The following is a 20350-nucleotide window of genomic DNA, read 5'->3' on the forward strand; positions in this document are numbered from 1 at the left end:
TTACCAAGCCTGCACTCAAAAATGACTCCCGGGGCTGGGTTGTGGCTCAGTGGTAGAGAGCTTGCCTAGTATGTGTGAGGCATTGGTTTTGATTCTCAGCACCACATTTCAATAAATGAAAATAAAGGTCCATTGACAACTAAAAAAATTAATTAAAAACAATTACTCCTGTCTGGGGCTGAAGGTATAGCCAGTGGTCCATCATGTGCTAGCACATGGAAAGTCCTGGGTTCAAGTCCCAACTTTCACACACACACACACACACACACACACACACACACACACAAAGTCTCCTTGTTTAAACAAACTTCAATTCCCTCCTTGGTGATTCAATGTATTTCAGGAATATAATTATAGAGTAAGCCATAGTGGGTTATTGTACTCATCAGGATGATTCTAGAAAATGTAATAAATGAATTCATGTAATCCATGAATTCAACTTGCTTTCTAGCTTACTATACCCAGAATTTAAAAAGTTAAATCTGTCCATGAGTTTGATTGCCTTTGGAATGTGTCTTGCATTCTCCCCTTGGCATTTTTATGTTTGCCTTGAGTTGAGAGTGCGCCCCTTCACTCGAGACCTATATATACCCATGTTCTCAGATCTCTCTCTCTCTCTAAGGATTCACAGCTGCTGAACAACCTGCCCAAGAACACATGGAGGTAGCCATCTGGGAACAGAGCCAAGTTTATGGCACCTCAGATATAGTATCTGGGCTTGTGCAAATGTCACCTGAACACACATAATACTATTTGATGGTAATTACCACCTCTGAACACCTGCTATGTGCCAGGTACTTTACACAGATAATGCTATTTAATTTTCACATCAATCTTATGAGTCAGGCAGTGTTATCCACATTTTATAAATGAGGGGATCAAGACTAAAGAGGTTATAGTGACTTGCTTATTGTCACACAACAGTGTCATTCTACAAGTGGTAGAATGTGAATTTGAAAACTGATCTTTCTGATGCCAAAGCCCTACTCTAAATCATTAGGTGATACAAATGAAGCATTGCTCCCCTTCCTCCTAAATCAGTGGCTACTACTTTATATAATCTTGCTACTTCTACTACGAAACTCTGGGAAAATTAAATGAAATGAAACTTATTTGCTCATTCTCTCAATGGTTTTGCCAGCTCGTATTTTTATTTCATGATATACAGGCATTGGGTTTTTACCCAGAGAACATCTGAATAAATAAAGTAACCCTAAATTCCCCCTTTTATACAGACTAACTCAAAATACATTTAAAGGAGGTTGTTATGCCTTGGATCTTAAATATCCTCCAAAGGCTCCTGTGTTGAAGGCTCAGTCCCCTGCTGATGGCACTGTTGGGAGGTGATGGACATTTTAGGAGGCAGGGTTTAGTGGGAGGAAATGGACGATTGGGGGTGTGTCCTTGTAGGATATATTGGGACACTGATTCCTTCCTCTTTCTGCTTCCTGGCTGCACGAAGCAGCTGCTTTGTTCCTCCAAGCTCCCCACCATGATGTTGTGCCAAACCACCATGAATTGAAACCTCCAAAACTGTGATTGAAAATAAATATTTTCTTCTTTTAAGTTGTTTATCTCAGGTATTTTGTCACAGAAATGGAAAACTGACTAACACAGAAATCCAAATTATACAGCAAAACTTTTAAGATTCTGTATGCTTCTTTACAATTAGTCATTATAATCAGGATTGGAAGTTCAAGTATTTGGCAAAAAATAGTGAAGCAGTTTAATTGCTGTTTCATCCATGAAATCACTGCTCTCAGGAACAAGTCAGCATCAGAGACAAAAAAAATTAAATTCAAATTTCCACTATAAATATGAAATATAATTTTGTTTTTAGATTTCATATTTTTAGTGAAAATCACCTGGCAAATTCTTAATACAAGAAAAAAAGTTCTCCAAAGCTTAAAGGTTTCCTAAATTCTTCTTGATAGCACAGACATACTGACCATGGCCTTGATGCCTTCAGGAAAGAGGAATCGATTGTAAAGTGCATCTACTGTGTCATTGGGTTCAACATCACACGATCTCTGAAGGAGGATGGGTCCTGTATCTAAACCATCATCAGCCCAGAAAACAGAAAACCCAGCTTTCTTATCTCCCATAATCAGAGTCCTGTGAAAAGAAGAGTTTCAACTTAAAATGTTGCTTGACTATAACTTTAAATATTTAGCGATATTAAAGGACAAGGTAGTTACAATGGAAAAGCAGACAGTGAATGAAGTGACCTTAAGAAATTAACAGTAGAACTGGGAGATGTCAGAGCTCATAAAAAGTGACACTGATGGTACTGCCACTTTACGCATCCTCATATCTGTGATCTTTCTTGTCAATATACGGTAATGACCTGTAATAAATTCAAAAGGCTTTCGAGTCCATCATTACTACCATTCATTGACTCCCAAGTGTCAGTTTTCTACTTTAGGACTAAGTCACTTGTACACTGAAGTCCAATTCCTACATTGCACTTGACCTTGTTCTAGAAAAGAAATGGAAGGGGGGAAAATACTCCGTGCAATGTGAAGAGGAGAGCTATTAATTTGGGTTCTATAATTGAGGTATAAACTTCACTTAGGATTAGAATTAGCTCTTGATTGTCTACATAAATTATAGTAAAGGTCAGTTGATTAATACAACTATTGGTATTTTGTGCTCAGTAAAATTTACCCTAAGAGAAAAGCTTTGCTTGGTCTTAGAGGAGCTTAGAACATAAACAATAGGCTGGATATGTGGACAAACACCTATAATTAACACATCAGAGAATAGATTAACACAGAGAGAGAATGAAGTAGTAAGTAAGCAAAGCCTACAGTCTAAGTTGTTTTTACTTCCCTGATTACTGTTCAATCAAGACTTACACCAATAAATCATTCTTTTTCAGAAATATTGAGGAATTAATTGGTATTATGTTTTTAAGAGCTTTGAAAATACTTATATGCTTTGACTCAATGATTCTGCATGTGAAAACAATGTGATATTAAAAAAATTCAAACTTAAATGCAATAACAGGATTATTTAACAGCAAAAAATAAATCAATTCACATAATTAAACTTTAAATACAATGAAATTTTTTCATCACAGTTAAACCAAGTGTAGATTTTCTACCTATTCAATAATTTTGACACTGAGAGATATCAAGAAGATGTGCAGGCAAAGGAAAGAAGGCCAAAAAATGTGGGAAAAGCCCATCAACCCACAACACCATGGAACTATGGTATTGAGTACTTATAGTGTATCAGGCACTGTTCTTAAAACAGCCATAAAAATATTACACAAAGTCCTTCCCTCAAGAAGCTTAGAGTCAAATGGGTGAAGATGGACAATGAAGAAGATAATTTTAGGCAATACAGCATTTTCTGGAATGTGTTTAACATTCTATGCAAAAAAAAAAAAATATTTTGTGGTCAAGTTTTTTTGGTGGAACATTATACTCAGATTCCCTCTCTGAGAGTATAAAGCTCACATTAAAGTTCACAGTGAAAACTCAAGGAAGCCCTTTAATAAAGCATTCTAGCATAAGGGCCAGGAATGTAGCTCAGTGGGAAAGCACTCGCCTAACATATGTGAGGCCCTGGGTTCAATTCCCAGTATCACAAAAAAACAAAACCAAACAAAAAACAGTCCAGCATAAACCAACCTGATCTGACCACAGAACTTCTGTTTGCCTAGTTACAGTCACTGGAATAGTTCCCACGGACTATTCTTGTAGGACATGCTGTCCTGGTTCATGCAGTATGTCAAGATCTCAGGGGAGTTCATGTACTAGAAGCAACTGCTCAGGACCTCACAATTGTCAAGCATACCTGCTTTATTGATCACCTAGGTTAAAAAAAATAAATGGAAATAGGCCCAGCGTCTGTTATTTTTAAAAACCTCACCAGTTGATGGCAGAAGCTCCTCTGTGCCTGGGCAGGATGGACGGGTGGTAAATGATGGAACCGTGCTTGGGGTGATCAATGACATCCATGGGGATGAACTGCGTGCAAAAGGGAAGCACGTTCAGCTCGGCACCCACAGATCTGTAGGCCTCCGCCACCTCCTTGATGGTCTTGCCCTTGACCCTCCATCTAGGAAACTTGAACACAGGGGTCCCGTCTTTCTCTGCAGCCAAAGCTGAGCATGAAAAAGAAAATATTTTCATTTTTAAAAAGTTAGCCAAGTTTTATATTGCTCTCAACTCATACATTGCAATTTTACATTTCATGAAACATGTACAAATAAACCATGGTGAACAACGGTGATCAGAATTTGACATACTATCATTGCATCATTTGTTTTTCTAGAGTGACATTTATCTATTGAAGGCATAATATGTTTGAACCCAAAAGCTTGTGACTAGGGGTTGTGGCTCAGTGGTAGAGCATTTGCCTAGAACTTGTGAGGCACTGGGTTCGATCGTCAGCATCACATAATAAATAAAATAATATTATAATATAGTAAAAAACATAGTTCAAAAAAAGAGCTTGTGACTAGATAATATTTTGAAATTTTAATGGAAGTTTTTTCTTTTTAGACCAGAAGTCATACACACTAAGTAGAAGAGTCTGCATTAATCCCCTGACTCCAGAACAAATGTAATAGTGTTAGATTTGGAGCCAGGTGCCAGTATGTCACTCCCAAATTAAACCTGCTCGAATTTTGGAACATTGGAAAACCTGGGTCTCCCCCTCCCCATACAGGACAAACTGTAGAGTCCAACATATTCTCTCTGCTGAACAGGTAGATACCAAAAAATGAAGGGTTACAGATGGTGAGCTACACTAGTCTAGTTCCTTCTCTCGGGTTCACCAAATGGACAAGTGAGTGGAGGAGTGTAGGGATGGCCTTAGGCCTTAGCCTAAGCAACTCCATTTTAAAAACCTGCATCCTCCCCAGGCACAAGTCTATAGAGCCCTCCAATACATCATCAGGCATACCCTGGTACACACATCATAAACCAACCTCTTGGTATAAACAAGTCACTTTCCACAACCCTGACAAGAGTCAGAGTGAGTGAAGTCACTTAGTATAAACACATCACTTGCTTTAACCCTGATAAGGATCAGAGTGTAAAATCAGGGTGGAAGCCACCAAACCAAATGGCTTGGCTCTGAAATGTAAAACATCTCTAAGAAACCTGGTAACAGCTGATAGGGACCCAAAGGGTGAGCAGAACCTCCAAAATTTAGTATAAATGATAGAGCAAATGGACAGATATTCAGCCAGCCGACACTGATGCCCACTTGCTGGAGAGCCTGATGAGGACCTGGACTGACATCCCAACTCTTCTCATCACCTGTCTGATCCTCTGCATCGTCCTGACTGCTCTCAAATTCTACAGCAGCCTCTTGACCCTAGTGAGATGGGCGACATCTCCTCATGACCACCTCCTCAGCCAGCCGTCAACTCCACACCCGGAGAAGCCTCTACCGGTTGCTGATGTGATCGCTGCGGTCTGAGTGAGTGTGCATCTGCTGGACTTAAGACCTAAGCCTTAAGACTTTAGATCTGGCACTTGAGCTTAGCATGCAGAGGGGATGTCTGTAATAGGTCTGTCATGATTAATGAGTTTGCAGTGCTTAGGGTTAACTTAGAATTCTTTGCTTTAATTGATTATGTCTATTGCAGTGCCCAGCATTAAGGATTGTCAATTTCTTGATTAATAACCAATCAAGTGAAATTGTATGGAGTGATTTGAGTCAATAAAACATTGAAAAGAGTAGAAGCACGTGGACATCCGTCATTTCTCTCCTTGGCTGCATATGTCTCACCTTTGCCCATTGCAAAAAGGAGGGGGGCTAAAAATGGAGGGGACCCACTCAGCACTTGGTAAGGATCTAGCCAAGACTGAACAGATCAAAGTCTCCATCCAAGCATTGTCCCTTCCCAGACAATGACTCATCCTATGAAAATGAATTTGCCCTCCAAAGGACAGACAAGGCAAGCCTATTTTTTTTCACAATAAAATGTCATTTTTACCAAGTATCGTATATCTTAAGTGTACATATTGATTTAAGTATGTATATTCACCTAAATATCACATATAAATATTTTATAGTAATACTATTATCTATTAATAAATACTTTGACATAAAATATACTACCTACTAATATATTAATGTGTTAGTATATTATGGTATATTAATACACAACTGTATATTTTTATAATCCACAGTTGATAATATATATAAACAGATAAAATACATATTTTATGTATACTATTACATATTCTATAATAGAGTATATGTGTGTATATACATATGTGTGTATATATGTTCTAGATCTTTCCAGAAACCTTAACTAAATCTTTTTGTCTGCATTTTTGTGTGCCTTTTCCCTTTTTCCCTATCCAATCATTTAAATTCATTGACTAGGATAGATTGATGGGGGAAGATGATGACTCTAGCACAAAACTCAAGTTCTAAAACCTAAGGAGGTCCTGAAGGACTCTGGCCACTAAGGTGAGGCCTTCCTCAATGCATTTGGGGAGTTGAGAGATACAATAAATTATCCACAAACTGTGATGCTCATAAAATGTTCAAGAAACATAATTCACATGTCAGATGACAGGAAAATGGATAGATGGTGGTTAGAAGTGTGATGATTGAAGAAAAATGTGAAAGATTATATGAGAAAGAGAAATGGGGTAGAGGAGAGGGATCTTCATTGTGAATGTTCATTGTAAATAACGTACTCCAGAGACCGGATTGAGGCACCAAGGTGCCCATCTCCTATTTTAGTTTCTGGCTGTCCCAGATCTGTTTTGGGCTTCCCCAATCAACTAACCTGACAAGAATGATTAGCTACTGTCATTATTGATTGCTTATTAGGATCGTGATGTATTGCTGAGCACCTGATGTACATTATCTCTTTTAACCCCCACAGCAGCCACCTGAGGTTTATACCATTGAACTGAAAGAAGACTAAACAACTCGCCTGAGGTCATATAGTAAGTGGCAGAGTTTGTATTAATCCCCTGACTCTAGAACATATGCTGATAAAACACAGGCTGTACCATCTCCCAGGGTACCCTATAAAAACCAGATTGCTATTTTTCCTTCTTCTGAGTTATGTGCTGAGTTCAAACAGTCATGGCCAACAGAAAATGGGCTAGTCACCCTGGGTCCAGTCACCAAGGAGAGTTCATTTCCCAGGACCCCTTCTAAAATGAGGTCTGAAAGTCACATGCTTGCCATTCTGAACCCCATGTACACGACAGGGAGTGCTAGTCCCCCATTCATCCTTTAGCAATGGATTCCCTTAGCTGTCTTGAATATATATACACCCCCCCCCAATAAAATCTCTGTTTCTCTGTCTCCTCTGCAAATACATTCAAATGCAACCTCTGAATTATGCCCATAAAAAGTTTAACCTCAACTTCCCCTCTTGTCCTTCTTGCTTGCTGGAATGCAAACTTACTTGGGGCTGAGGCAGCTTCCTTGGCCCATGAGATGGGAGCCCTGCCAAGGTCATGGCTAAATAACAAGTAGAGGGCATGCATATTGTGAGCAAGCCCGGATTGGAGAGTTCTTGATCCATGCACCCCAAGAGCACTCACCCAGTGGATCAGCTTTGCCATCCTTGTCTGGAACTGTGAACACCCCCACTACTCGATGGCCCTCTTTGCGGAGGTGACTGTAGACTTCCTGTCCAAAAAGGCTCTGGCCAATAAGTGCCAACTTCAGCTTGTTTTTGAAAAAAACCTGTGAAGCAAATTCGGTGATGGCAGATGTCAACGTGGATAGGGGATATTGGATATCTGCAGTCTTGCAAGATGACCTGGGAACTGTGAAAGGCTCCAAGGTCTATAAAGTAAAATGTTTATTGATGTATAACACTAACCCAGACTACCATACATGAACATGAGAGTAAAAATACTTCCACACCTAAGTCTCACCCATTTTCTCTTGTTCCAATTCCCATGATTATTCAGTTTAATCACTGGGATTGCAGGTATTCTTATAAGCAACCTCAGCTTCTTAGTGGAATGAACCAGGTGTAAACAAATAAGTTTTTCATAGTTAAAAGGAATTTAACTCTGGGAAAGGTGTCCCTAAAATGTAGGAATATGAACTGGACTCACCTCTGACCTCTAGAAGAACATAGGGGTCAAAAGCATAGCCCTTGATTGAAGTAAAGGATGTAATGCAATAAACCTATTGCACCGTGTGGCACAGATTTCCTAATGTTTAAATCAAAGATTTCTAACTTTTTAAAGCTCTTGTTCTATTTCAGACTGTGTTCTATATTTTTTTCAAATAGTCTAGAATTCAATGCATTTGGGGAGATGAGAGATACAATAAAATATCCACAAACTATGATGTTCATAAAATGTGTTCTATATTTTTTCTTGGTAAGTGCCCTAAACTCATTTGGCCTTACAACCTGGTTTGATCTAATGCAATTCTCTTTATAGTCCTTACAGGTTTCTTCTAAGTTTGGTACAAACTCATTTGACTTCAAATCAGACCTGGATTGACATACACCATTTATAGTCATTAATAACATTTATAAAGACTATAGGAATAGTCATATGTTTGCCACAAGAAAAAAACTGATGTTGCAGGTAACACCCCAGAGCCTGCTGGGAATTTTATGTAAGGTATGATCTATATATTATAGTAACTTTCCAAATATGAATGATCCTGAACTCTAATCACAGTTGGCCCCAAAGTTTTCAGAAAAGGGACAGAGGCCTCCATATCGTTTCATTTAATCTTTACATCTATGCTGTTTCATTATTCCTCATTTTGTACCATTTCATGAATGAAGAAACTGAGGCTTAGAAATGTCAAGTGCAGGCCAAGTGAGGTGGCACATGCCTGTAATCCCAGTGGTAGGGGAGGCCGAGTCAGGAGGATCCTGAGTTCAAAGCCAGCCTCAGCAACTTAGCAAGACCCTAAGCAATTCTAAATAAAATATTAAAAAGGGGGGCTGGGGGTGACTGGGGTTGTGGCTCAGTGGTATAGTACTTGCCTAGCTGTATGAAGCACTGGGTTAGATTCTCACCACCACATATAAATAAATGAATAAAGACTGGGGATATAGCTCAGTTGGTAGAGTGCTTGTCTCACATTCACAAGGCCCTGGGTTCAATCCCCAGCACCAAGAAAGAAAGAAAGAAAGAAAGAAAGGTCCATCCACATTTTTAAAAAATTAAAACAAAAAAAAGGCTGGGGATGTGGCTTAGTGGTAAAGCACTCGGGGGTTCAATTCCTGGTACCAAAAAAAAAAAAGAAAAGAAAGAAAGAAAGAAATGTCAAGTGCATCCCATGGTCACACACATGCACTTAAAAATAAAACCATTAGGGGCTGGGGTTGTGGCTCAGCCGTAGAGTGCTCGCCTCACATATGTGAGGCCCTGGGTTCGAGCCTCAGCACCACATAAAATAAATAAAATAAAAATGAGAAAATCTCTTAAAAAAATAAAACCATTACAATGAACTATTACTACCCATCTCTTCCATGCTCTTTGTGACAAAACTGACACGCACAAATGCAGTGGTTATCAGGAAGTATGTCCACCATAGATAAGAGTGACGCCAGAGGGGGGACTTTGGAGGAATCTCTCTGAGCAATTACACCTTCCGAGACGCCTCTCAAAGTGGAGGCTTTCTGCTATGCTTAAGGCCACACATTGACATGAGGACTATGCTGTTTCATTATTCCTCATTTTGTGCCATTCTATGGCCCCAATGAGCACCTTCAGGTGAGGGAGGCTGGGTGCAGGGTCCTGGGCGTGGAGAGGGTGATCAGAGCACCATGACCTTCTGAGCGCTTCCCTTCTTGACACAGGGCCAAGCTCCCCAGGCTCTACCTTACCTTCTTCCATTTTAAAATAGGATCCTGCACTACTTGGATTATTTTTTGAATGTTTTTTTTTTTTTTTTTTTTTTTGCCCTTTCAATCTAAATGGGATTCTTTAATGATATGGAAAGTCATCCAAAATGGGTAATGCTTCACTGTGACAATCCAATTATGAAGAAACTTAATTGTCCCTTATTTCCCACTTTTTAAAGGGTGTGGATAACAACTCTTTTTAGTTGTGAACTTAAAATGATGCCTGACACATCTTCTTTGTAATTGAACTGATAATTAAACAATTATGGTTTTAGTTTTTTAAAAAAAAAAGTCCTTTTCCAGGGTCAACCAAAGTTTATATCCTAAGTAAGTTGAATCAAGCTTTAGGGTCTAACAAATACTCGCAAACAGATTAACTGTGTAGCAACAGCAAATTCACCTACATATAATGCATAGCTGAGCATTGCATTTCCTCTTCTCAAAAAGTTAAAATGGGCTTCACAGTGGTGCATGCCTGTAATCCCAGCAACTTAGGAGGCTGAGGCAGGAGGATGACAAGTTTGGGGCCAGCCTTAGCAACTCAGCAAGACCCTGTCTCAAATTAAAAAAAAATAAAAAGAGCTGGGAAAGTGCTCAGTGGGAAAGTGCCTCTGGGTTCAATCCCCAGGATCCCCTCCCAAATCAAAATATTCTATAAATATCCTACTTTCATATCCTATAATTAATGCTGCTACTTGAAATAGGACCTACATGTTGGCCATATTACAAAATTTTTGGCTATACTTTATACCATTACCATTGCCGGGTATGTAAAGACATGTAACATACAACTTTAAAAACACACAGGAATCAAGAACATGGAAAACACAAGAATTTCTGTGTGTTCCTGTGTTTCCTGTCTATCCTCAGGAATAGAGCTGAGGTCTATGTAATGTGCTGCTCAGCTGTCACCTGGCTATTTGAAGTTCAATTCCAAATTTGATACTCCCTAAGAAAGAATGTTTAAAGAAATCATGTCAGTGTCTTTGAAAATATTGTACTCATTGAAACACTTTCTGAACTTAACATCAAAGCTGAAGCTATAAAAATGTTTCTTTTTCTTTCTTTGGGGAGGATGGGGGCTGCTGGGGAGGGAACCCAAGGCTTATACATGCAGCATAAATTCTACCCACTATTTTTTTATGCTCGGCCCCAATGTGAGTTTGTAACATGGGAAAATTTTCAGATTTTATGACTGTCAATTATGTTTATAGGAAACTTGCAGGATTCTAAAGACTGGATAGGGACGTTTTTCAGTCTAATTTCTCCAAGTGTGATCTGAGCTTTGACTAGGTACACTCAACGGGAAAGATATATTTAAAATGTGAACTTTAGGCCCCCACCCCAGATTAACAGGCCAGGGAAGCTGCATTTTAGTGAACTCTCCGTTGATAAAAACTGGGACTCTCCATAGAGTGTGTTTACCAAACAACAGATTCCACCCTGGAGAATTTGGAGGAGGAAGAAGCAGAGGAAATGATAGCAAGCTCTCTAATGAGACCCTCTATGTGCCAGGTATTTAACACATATCACTGCATTTGATTGCCCAAGGACTGTGGGAGACTAGATGAAGAAATTAAAGCACAGAGGTGTTAACACACAGCCAGAGGGCTGGAGTTGTAGCACAGTGGTAGAGCACTTGCCTTGCAAGTGTGAGGCACTGGGTTCAATCTTAGCACACACACAAAAAATAAAGGCATTGAGCCCATATACAACTGGAAAAAAAAAAAAAAAAAAAAAAAAAGACAGCCAGGAGTCAAATAGCTACCAAGGGGCAGGTCTGAGAGTCTTAACTCTAGTTATTATCCCAGCGTGGGTTAGTTTTCCCCTAACTCCAGCTGTGCAACCTTGAGTGGGGTCCCCTTTTTCCTCATCAGTTAAAATCGGAATAACAATCGTACCTATCTCTTCAGGTTGTTCTGAGAATTCCACGGGATAAAATCTGTATTGCATTAGTGCATCGTGTGGCACTAGGAAAGACTCAATAAATGTTAATCATTGTTTTTGTCATAATGCCACAAATGATACTTAGGTAAAGAAGAATGATGAGACTTTCTGACACTTTTCAGTAAATGGGTGGATCTGGAGATTACCATGCTAAGGGAAGTAAGCCAGTCCCCAAAGGCCAAAGGTCAAATGTTTTCACTGATATCTGGAAGCTAAACCACAATAAAGGGGGGAAGGAGAAGAAGAGAAATTCAGTAGATTAGATAAAGGGGAAGGAAAGGAAGGGAGGGGAGAGGACTAGGAAAGACAGTAGAATAAATCTAAGATACTTTTCCTATGTCTACATATGAAAATACCTAAGGGAACCCTATCATTGTGCCCACCCACAAGAATAGGGTCCTAATTAGAGTAAGATATATCCCATGCTTATATAATTTTATCCAAATGGATTCTACTGTCATGTGTAATTAAAAAGAACCAGTAAAATAAAATAAAAAAAAGATAGAGGGAAATTTAGTGGAATAGGAAACTGAGGGGGAAGAAGGAGGGACGGGAGAGGGGAGGAAATGTCGGATGAATTTGACAAAAATTACACTATGTGTTGTATAAATATACCACAGTGAATTCCACCTTTATGTATGGAAAGCCCCAATTAAAAATGAATAAATGTGTGTAGGACAGACCAGTTTAAAAAAAAAAATAAAGAAGGATGATAGGGGTAGTTCCATTGGGAATGTTCCATGAGCCAGGCACTATATTGAACTGTTTTCACTAAGTCAAAAACTTTTTATTGGGCTGGGGGTGTAGCTCAGTAGTAGAGTGCTTGCCTATTGTGTGCTAAGTCCACAGCACCACCACAAAAACAATCGACTGCTTATTACAGGACTTTAATGCCCAGAGTGATCCTTTTTACAAATGAAAAAGCATAGGACCCAGAGAAGTTTCTTAAACTGCCTAAGAACAGAGCTGATCAGGAATGAGACAACATTGAAGCTCAGATCCATCTTGCTTCAGTGGATGTGCTTCTGGGACTCTCCTGTGTTGAAAGTCCACCCATCTTTTTCAAGAGGCAGGTCCTCTCTATGTTGCCCAGTCTGGCCTCCTGCTCCTGACCTCAAGTGATCCTCCTGCCTCGGCCTCCAGAGTACCTGGGACTACAGACACATCCCACCATGTCCAACTTGCCCTCCCACCCCTTTTTATTTTGCAAAAAAGAAAATATGGCAACAGTTTGACCGGTCAGTGGTCGGAAACAGTTCTATAGCCCTTCTAAGAGAACACTGTGGTGGCCCTGACGTGGGACACAGCACTGCTGTTCAAGGGGCTCTCATAGTAGGTGCCTTCTGTTGGCGAGAATGAGGAAGGGGCACAAAATGACATAGCATTTCCAAATCTGGGTGACAGGTCCTAGTGTCTTGGGGTTTTCTAGAGATGACATCTGCAATAGGAACCTTTTGCAGGGAACATAGATTTTGCTTTTGATACTCCCAAATAGTGCCTTCCCAGACAATCTGCTCTCTGATGGAATATCTTAGAAATCAGGGGAATGTGGGCTCTGGCCATGTTCCAAAGATTAAAATATCTGACAGTACCTAGTCTTTTGTATAAAACTCAAATGTGCAGTGCTAAGAGTCTGCCCTGATCAGAAGCCCTTTTGTGAAGATGTGTCCATGCCAGAACCATTTAAGCAGAGTGTCAAATAAGGCCAAATGTATACACATTAGGAATTGTGAGAATTGGCAGTTTTTACACGAAAGACCTTTACACGAAAGAATACCGCAAAGTGTATTTTTCTGAGACAATAAGATGCCTAACACTTAGTGGAGCATTTGATGTACAGGCCCCATACTGGGCCTGACTATGTAAGATTAGTCCAACTAGCATGTTTGGAGAATTTGCCATGCTCTGGGCATGGGGCATGGTAGAGACTGCACATCAGTGGCCTGGGGTGGGTAGAAGGAGGAGTGTTCTCGTTGGCCCTCAAATCATTTTTAAAAGAGCTCTAGGGTTTTTAGGAGGTTTCATATCAGCAGGTTGAAGTTCTTGAAAACTCAGATTTATTAATCCTGGTTCACATTCCCATGGTAGATATGAGCAATGGTGGCCTCCTTGATCTTCGACCTGGTCTTTCCCTTCACCCAGCCTCATTTGTCTTACCTGCTTGGCCTCTATGAGTATTTCTTTTGGGGATCCCTATGCTAAGTACACAAGGAAAAAATGGTCTCTGTCCTCAGGGATTCTTCAATTAGCAGGGAAGATGCCCAAGTAAAAAATGTACTGGTAACACAGGAGGACTAGGGTGGGAGACCAGTGTGGGTTGGGAGGGAAAGGATTTCCCAAGAAGGGCATTCCTTAGCAGAGCCTCAGAGGATTCATCTTGGAGTTGGCCAAGAAAAGAGAGGGGATCTAGGGAGGTGGGGACAGTAGGATCACAAATTCAAAGCCAGCTTCAGCAACTTAGTGAGGCCCTAAGCAACTTAGAGATTCTCTTAAAAAAAAAAATTAAAAATGGAGCCGGGGACATGGCTCAGTGGTTAAGCACCCCTGGGTTCAATTCCTGGTACCAAAAAAGGAAAAAAAAAGAGAGAGAGAGAGAGAGGTGGGGGAGGGGTGGATAACAGGACTTAACAGGAACATCCTTGGGAAGTTTCAGGTACAGAGGGAATGAGGGGGTACAACGTGACCAGTCCTGGGAGTCAGGGAGTGGCCACAGATGATAAGCTACAGAAAGGCATCATGGAGGGCTTCATCTATGTCAAATACTTTGGATCTTACTGTGAAGACCACAGGAGTCACTGAATGAAGACAACGTTGCACTTCCATGTTACCAAACCCCTCAGACATCCCTGTGGAGGTGTGAACCAGCTTGGGGCAGGCACACCTCTTATGTTTGGGAATTAAGCAGAGAAAGTGAAAAAAAAGAAAAGTTCAATAACCGGCCTTCAGTATTCACAGGATGCTACCTAGTGTAACAAACTCTCATCCTAATAGTCAGAAGCAACAAATTACACTTCTCATGGAAATAAATCTGTGCAAGATTCAACCCAGGCTCAGGATGCCACCATAAATGACAAACTTATACAACTTTATTTTCCTATTGCATCATTAGGGAAAGGAGGTATTGGTGACAACTTCCTTGATAGCTGGCCAACTTTTTTCCTCCTTTTTTTGCAGTGCTGGGGATGACATCTGGGCTCTGTGCGTGTTAGGCAAGCACTGTTCCGCTGAGCTACGCCTGAGCCCCCAATATCTTTTTTATCAGAGGAGGATAAAAGATTTTCTGATAGAGGGACATTAATACAAGGGCTTATTAGCAGGTGAGGCAAGAAGGGGGCTGCTGAGCACCTGGGGACTAGAGAGAACTCCCGGATGAGGCTGGTGACCAGGGAACATTTTAAAGACTGAGGAAACTGGAGAAGTCCAAAGGGCTGGAGCCCAGAGACAGACTCCAGTCCCCACCAGAGAGGCAGGACTGCAGTGCATAACATTTATCTATAATATTTTAATGACATAGCAATTTTAAAAGTTAATTTTAAGTATACATATAACATATACACATAATCTCCTTTTTAAAAAAGAAGAGGAAAAGATCACAGACTGGGTCCCCTTTGACCATGACTCCCAACTCAGAGAAAAAAATTACTACTGTACACTTTGGTGAGCATTCTATAGACCTCTAGCTTTTATATACATGAAAATGTACATGCAAAGTATTATTTAGTTTTTTTTAAATAATATAAATGAAATAATGAGCTTTCCGTCAGTACATATGCTCATTCTTTAAAATTGCTGTACAATATTCCATAGCGTAGCTATGTCTGAATTTATTTGTTCGTTTCTTTACAGGGACACTTTAGCATTTAATATGTCATTGTTACAAATGTCACAGCATAGAATATACTGTACATCCTTCCTGAGCCCATATGGTAGCATTTTTCTCAAACACCAGAATCATTTTTAAGCTTAAATATTAATGGAGAATATCAAATTTGCTTCTCGAGTTTTTGAGGAACTATTTTCTCACTTGTTAACATAGAAAATTATCACACTCTTTTTGCCAAGTTGATGAGTGAAAAATGATATCTTGCTTGTATTTCCATGATTACTAGTTTGGTTGGGTGTCTTTTATTATTTTATTGTCCATTTACCTTTCCTAGTTGGTGTACTGGCTTATTTTGTGTATTACATAATATTATCCAATGCTGAAAAAACACTTATGAATTCTTTGAGAGCAGGGATTATTTCCTGTTTATTATTTTATCCTTTTTGGGCTGTGAGACTCAAAAAGTTAGTTAGCTTCTGGGTCTCAGTTTCCTGATATACAAAATGGGTGTAATGATCATCAATACTTCAGTGAGATGTGATTAAAGGAGTATCTATGTAAAACATTTAGAAGACTGCCTGGAAATATTAAAGTGCAATACCAGTTCTATTAATATCATAGCCTCAGGATTTAGACAAACTGCTCATAGCAGACAATTAAATATGGTTTGAAGTTGGATTTCGACGTTCTAAGAACAGACTAGACATCAAAGCAGGTCAGGCAATGCGAAAACAAGTTGAAGACATGGTTACTGAAACGTTAAGATCTAGAAGAGTTCCAGCCCCTCCCAGGAGTTCCTCATGCCCACTGATAGTCACTCCCTCCTGTTCTCAGCTCCTGATTACCACTAATCCTTTTTCTGTCCCTATAGTTTCACCCTTTCCAAAATGTCAGATAAATGAAATCATTTGAATGTGGTTTCTTAGACTTCATATACATATTTGAGTTTATTCACATTATAACAGTAATGCATTCCCCCCTTAACCCACTGAGTGAAATCCCATTTTATGCAGGTATATACCAAGTTTATCTTGTCACTAGTTGAAGACACTTAAGTTCTTTCTAGTTTGGGGCGATTATGAATAAAGCCCCTATAAACATTTGTAATAGGTTTTGGGTGAATGTAAAGTTTCTTTTCTCTTGGGTAAACCCATAGGAGTGTGATTGCTATGTAAGAAACAGTGGAACCGTTTTCTAAAGTGTCTGTACGCTCTTACATTCATAGCCAGGTATATGTGTGACTTTAGTTCTTATAGAACACACCCAAATCATTGTCAACAGAGTAAAATAACTCCAATTTTTTTTTAAATATTTATTGTTTAGTTTTCGGCGGACACAACATCTTTATTTTATTTGTATGCGGTGCGCGTTTGCCTGGCATGCGCGTGGCGATTGAGCACCGCAGCATGCCAGGCAAACGGGCTACCGCTTGAGCCACATCCCCAGCCCTCAATTGTTTTTCTTATTAGATTTCCTCTTTTTGGCCATTGAGAAACCTATCTTCTTCCCCGCCATATCTGTCACTACTTTTTCTGGAGTACTCCTGAGGAGTCAAACCCTGGGAAGCCAGTGCTTCTTGCATCCAGCTTCTTGCTTGTATCATTTGCCACCTGAGATGTTCACCCTGTTTAACTGAGATCTTATACAGACTCCACTGTGGAAACATTTTCATTCTTCAAGACTCCCTCCTGCTTTCCAAAAAAAGACAGTTCGTGGAAAAGTGTTGACAGAAAAGGCCAATGAAACTGTGTTGGCACAAGCCCCTTGCTCTCTGCCATCCAGCCTAAATCCCAGGTGCCACGTGGAGGAAGCAGCTAAGGAGTTGTCCAAAGCATTGCTTAGTAGAGTATGCAAAAGCCCTGCTAAAGTCCTAGAGCAGGTCTTTTCCTTTGCATTTTATAACACGCGAATATTCCCCAAAGTAACTAGAACTGATCATAAGGAGTAAAATGAATTACCACTATTGGGGCTTATGGGAGGAGGACAGAAATTTTACCATTTATGCGAATTTGGGACTTTTCTTAGTGCTACTCATCACTCTCTCCCTCCAACTTTTTTACATCATGATATATACATATGTACATATGGCTTTGGCAGAGAGAACAATGAAAACCCCGCATCTTTCATAACACAGCGCGCATGGATTTCTTGTAAAAGAGAGAATATGCCCGGGATGGAGTTCTTTTTCTTCCCTGAACAGCCTGGAGTCTGTCTAAACTCGGAAAGGTATCTCTCTTGAGGCCCCCCGAAGTGCTGAGGGCAGTGCCACATGCAACGTGTCCAAGCTGATGCAATTTCAAGCCTCAGGGCTGGGCCAGGGCTCATTTCTTGAGCTACAATTTAATATGTTCCAGCGTGGCTGCCTCTGCAGCGCCTGGAAATCCTTGAAATCTTGTCGCCTGCAGCCCGGGTCTGCAGTACTGAGCATGCAGCCATCGCTTCTAAGTGGTATTATCCGAAAGGGCCCCCGCATGCCAGTCCAGAGCGCTTCCACCACTCAGGAGGCTAAAACAGATCCAACTGACTTGATACTACCATCTCACTTGTGTACTGCTCCATCCATCTTTCTTTCTCCCTAACCAAGCGACTGTCCCCACCTTGTTATCTCAGCCAGATCTGACGTGTTCAAAAACTATCTGCAGCTGCTTCCCCATCGAAGACAATAGCTCGTTTGACAATTCTCATCCAGGACCCTTCCCGGACCTTTCTCCGAAGTCTCCCAGTAGCAAAACGCTGCCTTTCCTTTTAGCAAAGTCTAAGCATCGCCGCCCACCCGCAGCCCCACCGCCCGGGCCCTTCCACCCTGGGGTCTGCAAAGCTGGACGAGGTGAGGGTGGGCCGCTTGCCGGGGCGGGACTCACCCGGCCAGTGGAGAAGCGCCGGAGTGTCTGGCTGCCCCGCCGCAGCATGCTGGAAAGGAGCGCGCAGCGGCGCGGGAGGCAGGCGAGGGGTTCCCCATGGGCGCTGCCTGCAGCCTGGGTGCCTAGACCGCCCTGCTCGCTGCGTGGGCCTCCGCGGGTCGGGGACTAGACTCGCGGCCCCGACTCACGGCCCCGCCCCCCTTGGCTGACAGGCCCCACCCTCAGATGGCAGGACCCCGCCCCCTCGAGGCTCTGAGGGCAGATCCAGTGCAACCCCGCGGAGCTCACTGACGGTCTCCTGGGCCTTAAGGCCTGGGCTTTGGAGCCACGCAAGGCAGCTACGTGCTCCTTCCCTTGGTTCCAGCCACGGCAGGAACGTGGAGTGAAGAATACTGATGGATGCGGAGTCCTCTACCAGTTACTAAGACCTGTGATGTATATAGAGATCTGCCTCAATGATGATGATCAAACTGACACCCCCTATTCATACCCATGACCGTCCTGAAAAGACCTGTATGCGTCGAGCTATGAAATATAAGGGGTAGGTGCACTTTTGCTATATATAGGGATCCTGATATCGATCTCGTAGGATGATGAAAGGATCAGTGAGATTCTGTCCATTGGGCCTGGTGCAGAGCTGGTACCCAGTGGAAAGCAGACACATGCCCTTCTCCCCCACCTCTCTGGAAGCAGTGCTGAGACAGGCTTTAGCCAAGTACTTATCTCAACCGGAACTTACAGTTTGGCATTTACTGATTTTTCACTGCTCTTTTGCACGCGTAACTCGAAGCCTGACAGCGGACTTGACATTCCTTCCTGGACAAGGCATCCCAGAAAAGTTTGGCATTTGTCATCATCTTGGCACAACCAAATTCCTTCCTTTCTAAAGGTACAGCTCAAAGATTGCACTCCACCTCCCACCCCACCCACAATTCCTTCCTCTCTTAACCTCCTTATTCCCCTAAGCAATCTTTCACTCCTCTAAGTTGGGAAGAATTTTTGACTATGCCATCTTATGAACCTCTCAACCTGTTATTGATATTTGTGCCACCTGTTATCTTCTCTGCTGCAAGCTCTTTTTAGACTGGGTCCATGTCAGATTTATCTGGATTTACAATATCTGGCACTAAGCAGAGCTTTAAAAAGAACTTTGTAAAAGAGAAAAAGCTAATGAATGAATAAAGGTGATTAAGAAGTAAGGAGAAAGAACCACTTTAAAAACTTGGAGAATTGTAGAAAACATTCAGGGTTTAGCTTTGGGTACTAACCTTTGCCATTTCAACCCACTTTTCTATGTTTTGTGACTTCTTGTTTCTTTCAAGCTTCCAAATATTGATGTTCATTTTATTTGTTCATTGTATTTGTTCAGATCTGTGTATCTTAAGGAGTGTGGTCTTTCTCTGAGTGATGCACCACAGTATATACTGCCTTTCTCAACTTCAGGAAATGTAGAGTTTATGTTTACATTAATATGATGTAATACTTGTGGGAGACCAACCTTGCAGTGACTGATCACATTCCCCTGCTGGGTGCTCCCCACCCTTCTTGGGTTCAAGGGGTGTCTCGTGCATGGGTATGTCTTGCTAGAGCTCCATGGGTGAAGCTATGCTCACCTGTTCCTTTGTAATATAACCCCTTGCCCTGTTTAGGATAGTATCTTCCATGGAAGTGCCTTGTGTGTGTCCCCTTCTCTTACTGTGACCTTGGGTATGGCCTACCCAGGTGTCAGTCAACCTGCTGACAGTGGACATCATGAATATAGACTCAGCCCCCTGAAACCTGACCCCTTGCCTCATTTGAACAGCTTCTCCTCAATAAAAGGGGTAAGCCAGTGCCCATGCTCTCTCTTCCTGTGGACCCTTAAGGTCAGAGGAGCTGTCACAGCGACCCCAAAGAAAA

General features: G+C 41.2%; 1 protein-coding gene across 1 annotated transcript in view; it reads right to left on the reverse strand.

The window, feature by feature from the left end:
• Aldh1l2 (aldehyde dehydrogenase 1 family member L2) overlaps nucleotides 1–18499 on the reverse strand; it is a 53515-nt gene extending 35016 nt beyond the window's left edge. Inside the window, exons 1-4 of the mRNA XM_077109274.1 lie at nucleotides 18452–18499; nucleotides 7539–7785; nucleotides 3880–4114; nucleotides 1950–2115 (exon numbers count right to left, since the gene is read on the reverse strand). Of these exons, the coding sequence (XP_076965389.1) occupies nucleotides 1950–2115; nucleotides 3880–4114; nucleotides 7539–7785; nucleotides 18452–18499 (696 nt within the window). The remainder of the gene's footprint in view (nucleotides 1–1949; nucleotides 2116–3879; nucleotides 4115–7538; nucleotides 7786–18451) is intronic.
• Nucleotides 18500–20350: the final 1851 nt, after the last annotated feature.

The sequence above is a fragment of the Callospermophilus lateralis genome, chromosome 4, assembly GCF_048772815.1.
Source record: "Callospermophilus lateralis isolate mCalLat2 chromosome 4, mCalLat2.hap1, whole genome shotgun sequence".
NCBI lineage: Eukaryota > Metazoa > Chordata > Mammalia > Rodentia > Sciuridae > Callospermophilus > Callospermophilus lateralis.